Source organism: Gymnoscopelus braueri (assembly GCF_963280865.1).
Source record: "Gymnoscopelus braueri genome assembly, chromosome: 19".
Taxonomy (NCBI): Eukaryota; Metazoa; Chordata; class Actinopteri; order Myctophiformes; family Myctophidae; genus Gymnoscopelus; species Gymnoscopelus braueri.
This window is the reverse complement of record NC_137621.1, coordinates 42329807-42348045: the sequence shown is the minus strand read 5'-3', so window position 1 is coordinate 42348045 and position 18239 is coordinate 42329807. Positions and strand designations below refer to the sequence as shown.

Sequence of the window (18239 nt, the reverse complement as noted above, 5' to 3'; positions counted from 1 at the left end):
TGTGGAACAACAGAAGCAACTCAACCTAACCGGCTCCAGGCGGCCAGGAAACACCGAGGCTCTGGGTATGATGTCCAGGCTAGCTCTGGTCCATAGCGTTAAGAGGGAGTTCTCCTTAACGCAATGTTACTGTTCAGCCGTTGCCCGCACACCCCCGGGTGGCACAGCTGCCGCAGCCTCTCGTCTGTAGTCAAAATAAATACACTTCTCACCTAAACAAAGACGGGTTTAAGATGTTGAGAGCCTACTTTCCTTGGTGGGAACACTCGGAGCCCCCCACCTCACGTCTAAAATACACTTTTTGACCAAATTGTAAAATAATCCACCGGGTGGAAAAATGTATTAGTTGCTCCCCTGCGCTCCCTACAGATCTTGTCAATAGAAAATGTCCACTGACCAGATATGTAGGGGGCGCAGTGGAGCGACTAAAACATGTGTCCTTCCGCTGAAATATCTTCCTTTCTGGCCAAAAAGTGTAGTTTAAACGTGGTGGTGGGGGGCTCCGAGTGTTCCCACTAAGGAAGGTAGGTTTTTAACATCTTCAAAACGTCCTTGTTTTGGTGAGCAGCGAAAGTGTATTGTTTTATTTTGACTACAGACGAGAGGCTGCGGCCGCTGCCGGGGGGGTGAGTGGGAAATGGCAGAACAGTAACATAGCGTTGAGAACCGCCTAACGCTATGGACCAGAGCTAGTCCAGGCCCCGGCCAGTGTTGCCAGATTCTGTGACAGAAACAAGCAACCAGGTCTATGAAAACAAGGCGAATGGGCCACATGAGCACTTTTAAACACACATCAGCTATTTGAAAATAGCCGATCTACAAGCTCACGACGTCGTGAGCTTGTAGATCTGCAATTTTCAAATAAAATCTTCACAATAAGCAGACCTGGCAACACTGGCCCCGGCGGTCTCACGACTCAATGAACCAACAGTAAAAAAAAAAAGTGTAGTCTTACCGTTCGATATTAGTTTGGCTGACAGCTGTCGCACCAGCTCCGGGATCTTGTCCCATTGTCCCTCTGAGCGACACCGCTCGATCTCGTTGTCCAGCCGTGAGCCGGACTTCCTCGCAGTCATGTTGTTGTTGTTGTTGTTGTTTGTGGACCAGAACAACACACCTGGAGGCTGAGCCACTGAATGATCCCAGCACTGACTGGTTGGTTGGCAAGGAGAAAGCTACCAAGCTACACGATCCCATAGACCAGCGGGGCTGTGGCACGTCCCCTTGACAACGCACTGGCCAATCACAGTGGCATCATCCCCCCGGGTTATGGAATCTAAATGGACAGTAAAGTAAAGTATCCATGATTAGTATGAAATACCGAAGCTGCCATATCTAAAATTAAATACATAAATAATGCTTAAACATTCGTATAAGGTCTAATATTTCTACAATTGCTACAAATTGCTACAAAACCTGTACATCCAATCATTTTTGGGCATCAACTAGAAGTTGAAGGATAAAATTAAGTCTGATAAATTAATGATGGTACCGTGCATGTTCACAAAATGTATACTTGTCTTTACATTACTTAAGACCGCATTGTGAGCTTGTTCGGCTATTTTCATATAGGGTTAAAGTGGGTAATCTATGTTTTGTAATAATAATCAAAATGTACAAAGTAACTAGTAACTAAATTATTGTAGTAGAGTCAAAAGTACAATATTTTCCACTGAGGTAAAAGCACTATTGTAAATTGGAAATACTGTAAAAAGTAAATAATTCCTCAAAAGTGTACCTTAAGTTACTTACATTTACTCAAGTACTGTACTTAAGTTAAGTGTGTCAGAGCATTTCTACATTACTTAAGTTAAGTACAGTTGACACTTGAGTAAATGTACTTAGTTACTTTACATCACTGGTGGTTGCTGCGCAACCAACTAGCCAGTCAACGTGTGACTGCCCAGACTATGGGATCTAGAGACCTCTACAATGTTTGTCGCTTAGTTATGACGTGGAAACTGGGAGACAGACACATGTAAGCAGCAGATCCATTCATTAAGTCAAGGATAAAGGATATATAAGTGATCGTGAGTGTAACGGCGCTACCTTTTACTACCTATTACATTACTGGTCATATTCCTTGCAATCAGTTGCTGTATGTACGGTTGGGATCACTCGATCATCAATGAAGACTGAGATCAACTCCGATCAGAATAAGAGATGTCTTCACTAATGTCCTCCGGAGGTCTTCTGTTGATAAACAGACTGTCACGTGCGTGCGCGTCTGCCCGTGCACATCATCCAAAGCGCAGGGATCACACGCACGCTGTGGTTCAACTCCCGATCAAGCGGATCTGGTGGTGTGGGAGGAGGACGTTCTCAGATGGTCAGTGGTGTAAAGTAACTAAGTACATTTACTCAAGTACTGTACTTACAAGTACACATTTGAGGAATTTTTGCTTCACTGGAGTGTTTGTGTTTCCCATTTTCTGTACTTTTAGTTCTACTCCATTACATGTCAGAGCCTAGAGGCAACTATTGTACCTTTTACTCCACTACATTACATTTAGTTACTAGTTACTTTGTAGTATTTGATTGTTATTACAAAACATACATGAACCAATTCAGCCCTCTATATATACTTCAGCTATTTGAAAATAGCAGATATACAAGCTCACAACGCACCGCTTTGCGACGCGTTGTGAGCTTGTAGATCTGCTATTTTCAAAAGATTTTAATACATTGTATACATATGATAACTTGTGAAAGGGTACATTCTGTACAATGAGTACTTTTACTTTTGGCACTTTAAGTACATTTTGATGCCAATACTGTTGCACTTTTACTAAGTCAATCTTGATTACCAGACTTTGACTTGTGTCAGAGCATTTCTACATTGCACTGATTGATACTTTCACTTCAGTAAACAATGTGAGTAATTATTTTCCCACCACTACAGATGGTCACCAGAAGAAGGTTAATGGGAGCAGCAGCAGCGGTGGGAGTGATGAAGCAGACGGGTCCGACCCTCCTGAGGACCTTTCCTCCTTGAACCCTGCTGGTCTGACTCCCAGGAGAGGAGGAGTGCTGCCGGGGAGGAGGAGACCCTTGTCTCCCCTGGAGAGGATCAGTCTCCTGCTGCCTCCGGATGCGTTGAGCCCCGAGGTGGATCAGCTGAGAGAACATCCGAGCCAGGGTACTTATTACATCATCGTTTAATCGCAGTTATTTCAGATGATCGCAATTATTTATGCATAATCGTCATAATCGTTTCCATGTTGAAAAATGTTCACACATTGAAAAGGAAAGAAAAAAAGCAGAAATAGCAGATCTACAAGCTACAACAAGCTACAACAAGCTACAACACACGTTGTAAGCTTGTAGATCTGCTATTTCTGTCTTTTGGGGGTTTTTTTTATTATAAAATTATTGTATTGTATGTATCAAATTTAGGCCTGTCCCCGACTAAGGATTTCTATAGTCAAATATGATTGGCCAAATGTTGCCTATAGTCGACTAAAAGTCGACTAATGCAACACCCAAAAAATATATATATATTTTTTTGGAAATTATTATTATTATTATAATTTTTTTGGCATGAAGATTCGACTGAGATTGTCAGTCGAATCAGTCTGAAAAAAGATATTATGTAATAGAGGAACATTCCATTTGGGCTGTAGGGGTGCTTAATAAGTGATTAAATATGTCATTAATTTCTATGTATGTTTCAGTTATTTGTCATATCTGCCCTGTGGAATTTTTGATAACGAAGCCTAAAATACATTATGTTTCAAGGCTTCACAATTAAATCGTTAATCGCAATTATTTGAGTGACAATTAATTACATTTGTAATCGTGACAGGCCTAAGCCAGGGAGAACCTGAGGTGGGACATGATCCGGACATGAGGGTGCCAACGGCTGACGGTGCTTCAGACGCGTTGCACGATGCACGCCATGAAGGAGAAAGTGTTCGTATTCAAGAGGAGGTTTGTGGTGCCTCTGTAAAGTCTGGCGATCCCGAAACACAGAGTCACGCTCTCGCCCATGAACATGGCGCCGTACCGTCCACTCTCCCCGGCGAGCGCTTGCTGGCGTTCGGGGAGCTGCTGATCGCGGAGTACACCAAGCGGAGGGCGGAGTACAAGCACATGTTCAGGCTCAAGCCCGGGGCGCGCCTCCAGAGCAACTGGGGCTGCGTCTTCCACGACGACATGGCGGGTCGGCCCGCGGGCCTGTTCCTGAAGACCACCCAGGGGTTTTCCACCTTCATCCGCCGTGCCAGTCTGGAGGATTATGTGCTCTACATGAAGAGGGCCCCGGCCATCTCTTACCCGAAGGTATTGAGCAAGAAGCCTCTGTCTGTCGTAGCGTAGTATAGGAAAGAATGACTTTTCCAGAGGGTCAGTAGAACTCGCCAGAGACCTCATTTTATATTGTCTAATTATCATTAGGCCTGTCACAATGATTACATAATCCCCTAATCGCAGTTATTTGAGTTAAATTGCAATTATTTTTTGCATAATCCTCATAATCGTAAATAGTTTCCATGATCAAAAATAAATTTTCAAATATAAAAAAATCTGAAATAGCAGATCTACAAGCTTACAACGAGGCACTTTGTGACTCGTTGTAAGCTTGTAGATCAGATATTTCTGCCATTTTTTGAAAGTATAAACATTTTAAATATGCCAGTAATTTCTTTGCATATTTCAGTTATTTGTCATATCTGTCCTGTGCAACTTTTGATTACAAAGCCTAAAAGGCAAACAGAAAAGAAATGACGTTTTTATTCATATGTTCCAAAATGTCCAATGCCAAAAGACACAATTATTAAATCCTTAATCGCAATCAATTGAGTGACAATTAATCATCAACTTCAATTTGTAAACGTGACAGCCCTAATTATCACGTTGATAATTCTGATCTACTGTATGATTTGTTGACACGAAGCGTCCTGTATCTCCCAAGGATGCCAATGCCATGCTGTTGATGATGGACATCACGGAGGGAGACAGCGTGTTGGAGTCAGGTTCTGGGTCGGGGGCTCTGTCACTCTTTCTTTCCAGAGCAGGTAGGCTTTTTAACCCATTACACGCATCCGCGTAACCACTTTATCCATATTTTATACTTAGGCTATTCAAAAATAGCAGATCTACAAGCTCATAGCGCTCATAATGAGTGGCACTCAGTGCCGTGCTATGAGCTTGTAGATCTGCTATTTTTGAACAGCCAAAGAAATCTAAAAATGACACAGATTCTTGGTCTAAATGGGTTAATAATAGCTGAGCGGAGACAGCCTAACTTCAAGTATAACATTAAAATAGTTGTGTTTTGTCATGATTGTGTCATAGGTAATTAATTACTCGCCAGTTTATCAAATATATGCTACTCTTATACTATCTATATGATGGAAGAAAGTGGGGAAAGCTCAGTAAGAAACCTTAAAATGGTTTAACTTTGTTACAAGCGTCCCAAAAAAAAACACGTCTTAGGAATAACAGAGTGCATTAGTTAGTTACACAAGTAGCCTACACATTTTTTACAACAGGCAACTATTCAAAGTTGAAATGTCTAACCGTTCCGTACACTCTTTTGTGCTTTGCCTAGTGGGCTCCAAGGGCAGCGTTCTGAGCGTGGAGATCAGGCAGGACCACCACAGGAGAGCGGTGCTCAACTACAACCACTGGTGCGATTCGTGGAGGCTGCGGCGAGGGCAGGAGTGGGCAGATAACGTCCAGTTCCACAACGCCGACCTCCTCAAGGCATCGTCGCTCCTCTCTGGCCGGGGTTTTCATTCGGTCAGTGAGTCTGACTCCTTATTTCACATTACACTGTTAGTGGCTGCACTGCACCTTGCCCCAGCACTCTGCTGTACAGATGTGAATGGTGTGCCAGGCTGCCATCTAATTCAAAAACATTTTCTCACTGACATAATGTCTATCGCAGATCGCTCTTGACATGATGAGTCCCCAGTTGGTCTTACCCACTGTGCTTCCTCATCTTCACCCTGGGGCTGTGTGCGCGGTCTACTTGGCAAAGTGAGTACCATAATATACTCTCAAAATAAGCTTGAGATATAGCCGTGAGCCTGTGAATGTTTATATTGTATGTTTATAGAAGCGGCCGCCGGTCAGTTTCTGTAGAACTGTCCACCACTGAGACTTTGGCATTTAGCCTAGACTTGTGTGTTTGGTTTCAAATTGCATTGTACTGCATGAACAGAACAGAGAATGCAACAATGACAATTGCTGCCTCTTGTCCTCTAACCAAGTATAACGCAGGTCGTGGAACTGTTGGATGGGATTCGATGTTCAGCACTTCCTCTGCTGTGTGAACGTATCATTGAGGTGCCATACCGAGACTGGCTGGTGGCCCCGGCACGCCAGAAAGATGGCAGCTTCTGTGTCAGCAAACCTATCACTGATGAAGTAGTAGAAGAGGCGAATGGAAACTCGGATGAGGAGAAAGGTGAACATGAGAAGTCACTGTTGTATACAATTTTGTAGAACTACAATTAATTGTTGCATTCGTATTTGATATGTCTGTTTTCATCAATGCACATTTCCCCTTGGTTTGGATTTTTCAGAAGCGTTGACCACCCAGGAACAACCACCTTTTGGGAGCGTCCCCTACATTGCTAGACCCCATCATGTACAAATGAGCCACACAGGTCAGAAGTCAAGCCAACATCCGAAGAGGCAATGTAGCATTAATCAGCATTATTCTGTGTGTTAAATTGTACTCTTTTCACTTGCAGCATTCCTGGTCAAACTAAGGAAGTGTTTCCGGTAGCTGCTTAACCCATGGATACTCCTGGACAGAAATTACTTGTACTCTAGAAGGTTGACTTCTATGGATTGAATGAAGTGGTATACAATTGAGTGGGGAACATTATGAAGGGAGCAATAAACACCCAAGAAGAATGTAATATCTAGCCTTTATTTAAAACTCAAAAGGCTGGTCATCAACAAGCAAAGAAAACAACAAACAAAACCCATTCGAATCCCACTATATGCTGATATATATGTAATTGTTTAATGCTGGTTTAAATTATTTTCATAAGTTATTTTCTTGACATAAATATTTACAGATGTACAAACATTAGTGCCTGCCTGTCAAGTGCTTCAGTAAATAAATAGCAAATACGTGTCATGAACTCAGTGCAGAAATATAATCAACAGTGAATGTGGATTTTGTGATATCTAGGTGGCACGCAAACAAAAGTGTATACTTACAGTTGTGTACTGTATATACATATTTTTCAAAAACACATTTATCAAACAATGAACTGTATTAAGCCATTGCACCAGAGGTAGTATGAGACCTAAATGAGTAGACCTTGGTAGATTAATTAAGTTAAACTAAGGATAAAGTGCTTAATCTCTTAATATATGGAAATGCAAACCAGTGACTTCCACTTGTGATTCACATTTGGATTTGGATGCCACTGAAAGGAAATATTTACACAACTTTACTATGAAGTATCAATGGGAAACTTTCTTCATTTAAAAACACTGGTGGTGGAGTGCGTGTCCACTTCAAAAGAAATGTCTAATGTAGGCTTTATCCAGGGGAAATGAGTGTATACTATAATACACAGGCTCTCTAGATCAGGGTAAGGGAAGTACATTAGTTGTAACAGATAATGCAGAGTAATGCTCTACTCCTCGTTGATCCAATCCATGGATGGGTCGTAGATGGATCCACAGGCCGAGTTATTCCCTAACAAAACAACAGGAAGATAGGAAGGCCTTGGTTAGCTAGAAAACATTGAAAAAATGGAGTGCTCAGATTTGTGATTAATTACAACTCCAAACAGGTATAAACAGCTGAGTCCAGAGGGAAGCACGCACATCCCAACAAAAACGTTTCAGGAGCTGAACAACACTAGCACTACGTACATTGGAGGAAAGGAAGGGAAGTTCGCACACTGTAGCTCCCAGTAGAAAATGTGTTAAGTGTTTAAACCTAAATACATTTTCTACTGGGAGCTACAGAGAGCGAACTTCCTTTCCTCTAATAAACAGCTGGATTGCCAGGGATCGGAAGCTATGCACAGTTAGTAAGCTTCAAAGTATAGTCCATTGGTTCTCAAACTGTAATTTCAAGGACCCCCCAGTTTGTCATGCATGATGCCGGACCCCCATTCGATACAAGTTTCTATCACCGGGACCCCAATCTATACTATAACATCATAACTCTGAGAGTGTGCAAATGGTCCATTTGGTTCCATTCGCACACTCTCAGAGTTACAGACCCACAACTCCTCAAGGACCCCTGGTGGTCCCTGGACCCCACTTTGAGAACCACTGGTATAGTCTAAAGTAGAACCGCGTTAAAATCTTGCATAGTGCAGATTTGAAGAACATGACGTTCTGACTAGCCTGGAAGTATTGTATATCACTTCTGCGTTCAGTTCAGGTTATGTGAAGTTGTGTGTGTGTTCCTGCCATTTTCAAATATATTTGGACCTATTTATTGTTGTTGAGAACACAGAGCACCTACTAGGGGCCTCCTCAGGATAGCAACGTGACTGGGTAGGGGCCTTGCCTTTGGCCAGATGAACCTTCCTGCGAGACGCCTTGGTCCTTGGGGGTGTGATCTGCATCGAGAGGGAAATGGCATACGGAAGCAGAGAGCCAGGGCTCGGCAATGGAGAGGAAGAGCCAGATGTGAAGGAGGAGAGCCTCGTTTTCCTTGCACCGTCACAGAGGACGCAGGAGTCCGGCGACGCCAAGGGCCCGTGTGGAACGTGGACCTGTTCCGGCGCGCCGTAGCGCCGCTGGGCACCACTGTGGTGCTCTGCCCTCTCCCGATGCCACGCAAAGTGTGAGGGCATGATGGCCATGACCTGAAGGACAGAAGCAGACAGCGGTGGAAAAAGTAAAAGTATCAATACTGCAATGTAGAAATACTCTGTTACAGGTAAAAGTCCGGAATTCAAAATTGACTTGAGTAAAAGTACAAAAGTATTGCTATCAAAATGTACTTGCAGTACCAAAAGTGAAAGTACTAGTTATGTAGAATGTCCCATTGTTCACAAGTTTTCAAATGTACACAAATCTTTGATTTTGCGATGAAATATGCGGTTTCTTTTGCAATTTTACGCAGTGAAATTGTGGGAAGTTGCGAAATATGCGTCAATATGCGAAACATTGAAATCTGCAAAAAGTTGCAAAAAAATGCGAAATATCAGAAAAGTTGCGAAATATGCGAAGCGCATATTGTGCGATGCGATGCACATATTATGCGATGCGATGCAGCTTTTTGAAAAAAACATTACCCCCGCATAATTATGCACCATTTTGCCAATTATGCGATCGCATAATCGCATTTTTCTGAAGGGTCTAAATTGTAGTGGAGTAAAAGTACAATATTTGCCTCGATGAGATAGTGGAGTAGTGGAGTAGAAGTAAAAGTACCGAAAATTGGAAATACTCCAGTAAAGTAAAAAATACCCCAAAAGTTTACACAGTACAGTACTAGAATAAATGTACTTAGTTACTTTACACCACTGCTGTGCATACAAGCTGCGTACGCACAGACGCTTTATATAAGAATCATGATCAAGTGTGGTTTGTTATGCTGTGTCTACCTCTTCGCAGCATCGTCTGCTAACTGCAGCTCTGTAATTGAGGCGAGTCCACAGCATGTCCCGCTGTTGGAGGAAGTGAGGAAAGTGCTTCCTCCAGGTCTGGCCCAGTGCCCAGGGAAAGATCTCGTATTTGTTCTCCTCCTCATCCTCCTCCATGGTGTTGGCAAGGTAACTGGAGTTATAAAGGGTTTCATCAGCAAATTTCAGAGCTGCAGTTACAACTATGAATTCAAGCATTACAAACAGCTACCTATGAAATGACAGTTGTTATTAAATATCCCCCTGGTGGACATTGACAGTGAGTAGAAAACCTGTTTTGTCATTGAACTTACAGTGCTATGAAAAAGTTCATTCTGTTGTGTTCGCCGATGCTGAAGTTGGCCCTTTTGAAGTAGATAAATGTCATGGCCAGTAGGTACTGAGGGGTGAGAGGACAAGGTGGAAAAGGCTGAAATCAAGCAGTTTCGACATGATCTTGGCACACTTATTATCCAACATAATCAACCTACCTTGTCTGTGATTTTGAAGCAACAGTCCTTCCACAGAAAATCTTTCACCACAACATCATCTGTAAGCCAAAGTGTGTCATTTAATGTGTACCGTATGTCTACTTCTGGATCAATGTTACCTACCAGTGGTGGAAAAAGTACGCACATGTTTTACTTATAAGTAAAAGTATCAATACTGCAATGTAGAAATACTCAGTTACAAGTGAAAGTCCGTAATTCAAAATTGACTTGGGTAAAAGCACATAAGTAAAATGACTCATTGTGCATAATGTCCCATTTTCAAAATGTATACAAAATCTTTTGAAAATAGCAGATCTACAAGCTCACAATGCATCGCATCGTGACGCATTGTGAGCTTGTAGATCTGCTATTTTCAAATGGTCGAAATACACATACGGTTGAAGTGGTTCGTGTGTTCTGCGATAATAATCAAAGTCTAAAAAGTAACTGTAGTGGAGTAAAAGTAAAAGTACAGAAAATTGGAAATTTTATACTCCAGTAAAGTAAAAATACCTAAAAATTGTACGTAATTTACTTAGTTACTTTACACCACTGAATGTTAACACGTTGAGACCACCCACAAGCTCACCAAAAATCCTGAAGAAGGCTACCATCTCCTCTCGCTGGATGACTGGAGGCGAACCACCTAGGGTTGGTTTGGGCTGCTGGTACCCCTCATGGTAGCACCTGGGTTGTCTCTTGCCTGCTGGGCCCTTAACCTCTTGGCCATTGGTTCTTTTAAGCTGGAGACCTCTCTTGACCTGGAGGCTGCGCACGGTGTTGCGTTTGATCTGTAGAGTAACGGAGGGGGGAGACTCGCACCAACTGAAGGGGTTTTCCATCATGCTGGCTCAGCTTGGTTCATCCACAGGTATCTATGTTCTGACAGGGGTGAGAAGACCAACACGATGACTGCATGTTTCGCTGAGTTACTTTGTAATAGTCTGTGTGACCTGGTGGATTTCAAACTAGGGAATTAAATGAATAAAAAAACTTCCTGGAAAGACACAATTTAAGACAATTTAAGACATTTTAAGACATTTTCCAGGACCTGCAGGCACCCTGATAAAACATTATATATTTAAAACTTCTGATCATATTCATGTTCAGAATTTAGTCAACAGAAGTCAGAGGCCATGGTCAGTTTTGGACCTGTAAACTCAGCTGAAGGTGATTAGGTTCTGAGTATGTTTCATTTACTGTAGGTGTTATTTAGGCTCTATGAGCAGCAGCCATATTGCAAAGAAATTGGGCCTCTTCCTTACTTCCTTCACAGGTCTTACCAATTACACTAATGAAGGCTCTGTTCCATTCTGGTCAAACAGAGTCAGGGTTCTGATATTGTGCATGTTGGCTCACTGGGAACACTCTGCTACACCAGTGGGTCTCAAAGTGTGGTTCAGGGACCCAAATGACCACTTGCGGGTGTGTAACTCTGAGAGTGTACAAATCAGAGGGTCCATTTGTACACTTTCAGAGTTATGGGGGTCCTTGAAATTAAAACGTTTGAGAACCACTGTGCTACACTAAAGGGAACAGAGCCTTGATTAGTATAATAATTGGTAAGTGCTTCAGTTTTCAGATCCAAAGTCAAATTCAACCAGCTGATGGCATTCTTAAACGTTTGGCTGTTGATCCATCATCCTGGTGCAGCCAACAGTTTATTGAGACCAGTTACTTTTTTTTAACTTTACTAGTATTTACAATTTGCAATACTTTTACTTCTACTCCACTACATCTCAGAGGCAAATATTGTACTTTTACTCCACTACAATTTTTTGAAAACTTTATTTACTAGTTACTTTGCAGATATAAATAACTATTATAAAACATACTACATTAATCCCTTTAGCCCTATGTTATACCTCTGCTATTTGAAAATAGCAGATCTACAAGCTCACAACATGAGCCATTTTCAAACAGAGTTTGTTTGTTGGTCTCTGGAGCCAAGTTATTGCTAAGCTAAAGACTGCAGCATGTAGCACTGGGTCAGAACCAGGGCAGGAAAACACTTTATTTAGTTAGCAACAAGCTAACATTACTATGTTGTGGTCCTTATTTTTGGGCATGTTTACAGTGGTGGGGAAAAGTACTGACATTGTTTTACTTAGGTAAAAGTATCAATATGGCAATGTAGTCCCGTATTCAAAATGTACTTGAGTAAAAGTACAAAAGTATCGACATCAAAATAATACTTAAAAATACCAAAAGTAAAAGTACTCATTGTGCAGAATGTTGTCCCATTTCACAAGTTCAAAATGTATGAAAGGTCTTTTGAAAATAGCAGATCTACAAGCTCACAATTTTCAAATGGCCGAAATGTATACAGGGCTGCAGTGGTTAATGTATGTTTTGTAATAATAATCCGAATCTACAAAGTTACTAGTAAAGTTGTCAAATATTTGTAGTGTAGTAAAAAGTACAATATTTGATGTAGTGGAGTAGAAGTAAAAGTACTGGAAATTGGAAATACTCCAGCAAAGTAAAAAAAAATACCTCAAAATTGTACTTGAGTAAATGTACTTAGTTACTTTAAACCACTGATTGTGAGTGAGTTAGTATAGGCCATTTGGGCGGCCAAAACTTACCTGCAAACAAAGTGCCTAAAAAGTGTAAATAACGACAGTTCTCTGGACAGAAGCACACAAACAACAGAACTGAAGTCAGCTGGACGGTGGAGAATAGAATAGATGACTGAGTGACATATAAAACTAGAAAACAACTTGACTTTCAGGTGAAAAACACATGAAAACAGGCGGTCTTTGTGCTGCACAGCGCGCGCCGTCATTCCACTGCACGACCACTGGAGGGCAGTATGCTGCTGCAGTGGTGGAAAGTAACAGAGTACATTTACTCAAGTATTGTACCTAAAAGTATAGTTTTTTTTCCCATTTTTTTTTAACTTTACTGGAGTATTTTCAATTTTCAGTGGTTTTGCTTCTACTCCACTACGTCTCAGAGGCAAATATTGCACTTTTACTCCACTACAATTATTTGAAAACGTTAGTTACTTTGTAGATGCCCTATTTAAACTTTGGCTATTTGAAAATAGCAGATCTACAAGCTCACAGGATGTGCATCGCGTTGTGAGCTTGTAGATCTGCTATTTTCAAAAGATCTTTAATATTCATTTTATACATTTGAAAACTTGTGAAATGGGACATTCTGCAAAATGAGTACTTCTACTTTTGGTACTTTCAGTACATTTTGACGCCAATACTTTTGTACTTTTACTCAAGTACATTTTGAATTCCGGATTTTTTGCTTGTAATAGAGAATTTTTACATTGCAGTTTGGCCACGGACCCCCATCTCAAAATGTTTTGTGCCAGGGACCCCCAGAAGAGAAGATTTGGGTTAAAAAATACAAAATTCTACAAAATTCTTCAAAAACGTTCAAGATTTTTCGAAAATCTTCAAAAATAGCAGATCTACAAGCTCGCAGCGTGGCACGAAGTGACGCACTGTGAGCTTGTATATCTGCTATTTTTGAATAGCCAACGTATACAATATGGATACAGGGGTGAAAATGTATGAACACCTTTTGCTGGGGACCCCCTGGAACCCCCTCAAGGACCACTGGTTGAGAACCACTGATCTATATGATGAAAGAAAGTGGGGAAAGCTCAGTGAGAAACCTGAAAATAGTTTTACTTTGTTACAAGCGTCCCAGAAAAAACACGTCTTAGGAATAATACAGTGCATTAGTTAGTTACACAAGTAGCCTACACATTTTTTACAGGAGGCAACTATTCAAAGTTGAAATGTCTAACGTTCTGTACACTCTTTTGTGCTTTGCCTAGTGGGCTCCAAGGGCAGCGTTCTGAGCGTGGAGATCAGGCAGGACCACCACAGGAGAGCGGTGCTCAACTACATGTCATGTCAATTTAATGGACAATAAAGTTTCTTTATCTTTATCTTACAACCACTGGTGCGATTCGTGGAGGCTGCGGCGAGGGCAGGAATGGGCAGATAACGTCCAGTTCCACAACGCCGACCTCCTCAAGGCATCGTCGCTCCTCTCTGGCCAGGGTTTTCATTCGGTCAGTGATTCTGACTCCTTATTTCACATTACACTGTTAGTGGCTGCACTGCACCTTGCCCCAGCACTCTGCTGTACAGATGTGAATGGTGTGCCAGGCTGCCATCTAATTCAAAAACATTTTCTCACTGACATAATGTCTATCGCAGATCGCTCTTGACATGATGAGTCCCCAGTTGGTCTTACCCACTGTGCTTCCTCATCTTCACCCTGGGGCTGTGTGCGCGGTCTACTTGGCAAAGTGAGTACCATAATATACTCTCAAAAGCAAGTGTTGGAAAAAGCACTCAGATATTTTACTTAAGTAAAAGTAACAATACCACAATATGAAAAATACTCTGTTACAAGTAAAAGGCCTGTGTTCAGAAGTATTGGCATCAAAATATACTTGAAGTACCAAAAGTAAAAGTACAAAAATGTTTGAAAATAGCAGATCTGCAAGCTCACAACACGTCGCGTTACATCTGCAAAGTAACAAGTAACTAAAGTTTTCAAATAATTGTAGTGGAGTAAAAGTACAATATTTGCCTCTGAGATGTAGTGGAGTAGACGTAAAAGTATTGCAAATTAGAAATATTCAAGTAAAGTACAAATACCTCCAATTTGTACTTTCCACCACTGCTCAAAATAAGCTTGAGATATAGCTGTGAACGTTTACATTGTATGTTTATAGAAGCAGCCGCCGGTCAGTTTGTGTTGAACTGTCCACCACTGAGACTTTGGCATTTAGCCTAGACTTATGTGCTTGGTTTCAAATTGCATTGTACTGCATGAACAGAACAGAGAATGCAACAATGACAATTGCTGCCTCTTGTCCTCCAACCAAGTATAACGCAGGTCGTGGAACTGTTGGATGGGATTCGATGTTCAGCACTTCCTCTGCTGTGTGAACTGAGGTGAATTGAGGTGCCATACCGAGACTGGCTGGTGGCCCCGGCACGCCAGAAAGATGGCAGCTTCTGTGTCAGCAAACCTATCACTGATGAAGTAGTAGAAGAGGCGAATGATAACTCGGATGAGGAGAAAGGTGAACATGAGAAGTCACTGTTGTATAGAATTTTGTAGAACTACAATTCATTGTTGCATTCGTATTTGATATGTCTGTTTTCATCAATGCACATTTCCCCTTGGTTTGGATTTTTCAGAAGCGTTGACCACCCAGGAACAACCACCTTTTGGGAGCGTCCCCTACATTGCTAGACCCCATCATGTACAAATGAGCCACACAGGTCAGAAGTCAAGCCAACATCCGAAGAGGCAATGTAGCATTAATCTGCATTATTCTGTGTGTTAAATTGTACTCTTTTCATTTGCAGCATTCCTGTCAAACTAAGGAAGTGTTTCCGGTAGCTGCTTAACCCATGGATACTCCTGGACAGAAATTACTTGTACTCTAGAAGGTTGACTTCTACGGATTGAATGAAGTGGTATACAATTGAGTGGGGAACATTATAACAATAAACACCCAAGAAGAATGTAATATCTAGCCTTTATTTAAAACTCAAAAGGCTGGTCATCAACAAGCAAATAAAACAACAAAACCCAGTCGAATCCCACTATATGCTGATATATATGTAATTGTTTAATGCTGGTTTAAATTATTTTCATAAACGTTATTTTCTTGACATAAATATTTACATATGTACAAACATTAGTGCCTGCCTGTCAAGTGCTTCAGTAATAAATAGCAAATAAGTGTCATGAACTCAGTGCAGAAATACGCAAACGCAACAAAAACGCAAACAAAATGTATACTTACAGTTGTGTACTGTATATACATACTTTTCAAAAACACATTTATCAAACAATGAATTGTATTAAGCCATTGCACCAGAGGTGGTAGATTAATTAAGTTAAACTAAGGATAAAGTGCTTAATCTCTAATATATGGAAATCAAACCAGTGACTTCCACTTGTGATTCACATTTGGATTTGGATGCCACTGAAAGGAAATATTTACACAACTTTACTATGAAGTATCGATGGGAAACTTTCTTCATTTAAAAACACTGGTGGTGGAGTGCGTGTCCACTTCAAAAGAAATGTCTAATGTAGTCTTTATCCAGGGGAAATTAGTGTATAATATAATACACAGGCTCTCTAGATCAGGGTAAGGGAAGTACATTAGTTGTAACAGATAATGCAGAGTAATGCTCTACTCCTCGTTGATCCAATCCATGGATGGGTCGTAGATGGATCCACAGGCCGAGTTATTCCCTAACAAAACAACAGGAAGATAGGAAGGCCTTGGTTAGCTAGAAAACAGTGAAAAAAATTGAGTGCTCAGATTTGTGATTAATTACAACTCCAAACAGGTATAAACAGCTGGATTAGAGTCCAGAGGGAAGCACGCACATCCCAACAAAAACGTTTCAGGAGCTGAACAACACTAGCACTACGTACATTGGAGGAAAGGAAGGGAAGTTCGCACACTGTAGCTCCCAGTAGAAAATGTGTTGTTTAAAACTAAATACATTTTCTACTGGGAGCTACAGTGTGCGAACTTCCTTTCCTCCAATAAACAGCTGGATTGCCAGGGATCGGAAGCTACGCACAGTCAGTAAGCTTCAATGTATAGTCCATTGGTTCTCAAACTGTAATTTCAAGGACCCCCCAGTTTGTCATGCATGATGCCAAGGACCCCCATTCGATACAAGTTCCTATCACCGGGACCCCAATCTATACTATAACATCCTAACTCTGAGAGTGTGCAAAGGGGTCCATTTGCACACTCTCAGAGTTACAGACCCATAACTCCTCAAGGACCCCTTCACTTTGAGAATCACTGGTATAGTCTAAAGTAGAACTGCGTTAAAATCTTGCATAGTGCAGCTTTGAAGAACATGACCTTCTGACTAGCCTGGAAGTATAGTTAGTTATCACTTCTGCGTTCAGTTCAGGTTACGTGAAGTTGTGTGTGTGTGTGTTTACTGCCATTTTCAAATATATTTGGACCTATTTACTGTTGTTGAGAACACAGAGCCACCTACTAGGGGCCTCCTCAGGATAGCAACGTGACTGGGTAGGGGCCTTGCCTTTGGCCAGATGAACCTTCCTGCGAGACGCCTTGGTCCTTGGGGGTGTGATCTGCATTGAGAGGGAAATGGCATACGGAAGCAGAGAGCCAGGGCTCCGCAATGGAGAGGAAGAGCCAGAGGTGGAGGAGGAGATTCTCGTTTTCCTTGCACCGTCACAGAGGACGCAGGAGTCCGGCGACGCCAAGGGCCCGCGTGGAACGCGGACCTGTTCCGGCGCGCCGTAGCGCCGCTGGGCGCCACTGTGGTGCTCTGCCCTCTCCCGATGCCACGCAAAGTGTGAGGGCATGATGGCCATGACCTGAAGGACAGAAGCAGACAGGTGGTGGAAGAAGTACTCACATTTTTTTACTCAAGTGAAAGTATCAATACTGCAATGTAGAAATACTGTTACAGGTAAAAGCCCGGAATTCAAAATTTACTTGAGTAAAAGTACAAAAGTATTGGTATCAAAATGTACTTACAGTACCAAAAGTGAAAGTACTCGTTATGTAGAATGTCCCATTTTTCACAAGTTTTGAAATGTATACACATCTTTGGAAAATATATCTACAAGCTCACAATGCATCGCATTGTGAGGTATTGTGAGCTTGTAGATCGGCAAATGTCCGAAATGTAGGCTATATAGGGCTGAAGTGGTTAATGTATGTTTTGTAATAATAATAAAATTCTACAAAGTAACTAGTAACTAAAGTTTTAAAATAATTGTAGTGGAGTAAAAGTACAATATTTGCCTCTGAGATGTAGTGGAGTAGAAGTAAAAGTACTGAAAATTGGAAATACTCCTGTAAAGTACAGTACTTGAGTAAATGTACTCAGTTACTTTACACCACTGGAAGCAGACAGGTGTGCCTAACACTTACCCTGCCAGAGTTATTTTAGAGCAGTCTGTAGCCTCTGCCAGGGTTTTGAACGATTTTGTTACCTTTTCAAGTAGCCACAGAATTTTTTCATTGTGACCTTGTTGACATGTGTTGTCTGATGTTTGAAAATAGCTCAAAACCAGTAGTTTTAAACCAAAAAACAATGTGAATTGTTTGTCCGTTTGAATTTTAACATTGAAGTGGATGGAGCAGCAAATCTTTGGAAATTGTTATCTCCTTATTCGTTTTGAA

The 18239-nt window shown here is 41.4% G+C and overlaps 4 protein-coding genes across 6 annotated transcripts in view; 2 read left to right on the top strand and 2 right to left on the bottom strand.

Annotated features, from left to right (window-relative positions):
- ttc7b (tetratricopeptide repeat domain 7B) overlaps nt 1-1156 on the bottom strand; it is a 600383-nt gene extending 599227 nt beyond the window's left edge. For both annotated transcript variants that reach the window (XR_013932176.1, XM_080414915.1), the window contains exon 1: nt 956-1156. Coding sequence is in view for 1 of the 2 variants with exons in the window: in XM_080414915.1 (XP_080271041.1) it covers nt 956-1076 (121 nt within the window). In the remaining variant the exon portion in view is untranslated. The remainder of the gene's footprint in view (nt 1-955) is intronic.
- Nucleotides 1157-1962: 806 nt separating this feature from the next.
- Nucleotides 1963-7050, top strand: LOC308075223 (tRNA (adenine(58)-N(1))-methyltransferase, mitochondrial-like). 2 transcript variants are annotated; one of them, XM_080414934.1, is made up of 9 exons: nt 1963-2329; nt 2903-3139; nt 3806-4281; nt 4913-5015; nt 5552-5742; nt 5891-5982; nt 6216-6412; nt 6531-6614; nt 6702-7050. In XM_080414934.1, exons 1-9 carry the CDS (start codon nt 2164-2166, stop codon nt 6734-6736), a joined length of 1581 nt encoding a protein of 526 aa, XP_080271060.1. In that variant the 5' UTR covers nt 1963-2163; the 3' UTR covers nt 6737-7050. The 2 variants fall into 2 exon arrangements, with proteins under 2 accessions (XP_080271060.1, XP_080271059.1); XM_080414933.1 differs by having other exon boundaries at nt 1963-2338.
- Nucleotides 7051-7604: 554 nt separating this feature from the next.
- spdya (speedy/RINGO cell cycle regulator family member A) lies at nt 7605-10893 on the bottom strand (the record flags this gene model as incomplete). The annotated part of the gene is made up of 6 exons (XM_080414310.1): nt 7605-7666; nt 8450-8795; nt 9540-9711; nt 9872-9957; nt 10049-10107; nt 10638-10893. The coding sequence occupies 6 exons, from the start codon at nt 10891-10893 to the stop codon at nt 7605-7607; spliced, it is 981 nt and encodes a 326-aa protein (XP_080270436.1).
- Nucleotides 10892-15422, top strand: LOC308074810 (tRNA (adenine(58)-N(1))-methyltransferase, mitochondrial-like; the record flags this gene model as incomplete). Its single annotated transcript, XM_080414309.1, is given in 7 exon segments — nt 10892-10919; nt 13851-13923; nt 13967-14090; nt 14239-14330; nt 14917-14986; nt 14990-15116; nt 15406-15422. Coding segments are annotated over 7 exon segments (531 nt in total).
- Nucleotides 15423-18239: the final 2817 nt, after the last annotated feature.

Bases quoted from the DNA above. Each gene is read 5' to 3' on its own strand.
- LOC308075223 (XM_080414933.1), top strand. From the start codon at position 2,164: ATGTCTTCACTAATGTCCTCCGGAGGTCTTCTGTTGATAAACAGACTG. The intron at 4,282-4,912 runs GTATTGAGCAAG...GTATCTCCCAAG, and splicing joins CGGCCATCTCTTACCCGAAG to GATGCCAATGCCATGCTGTT. The intron at 6,413-6,530 runs GTGAACATGAGA...TGGATTTTTCAG, and splicing joins AAACTCGGATGAGGAGAAAG to AAGCGTTGACCACCCAGGAA.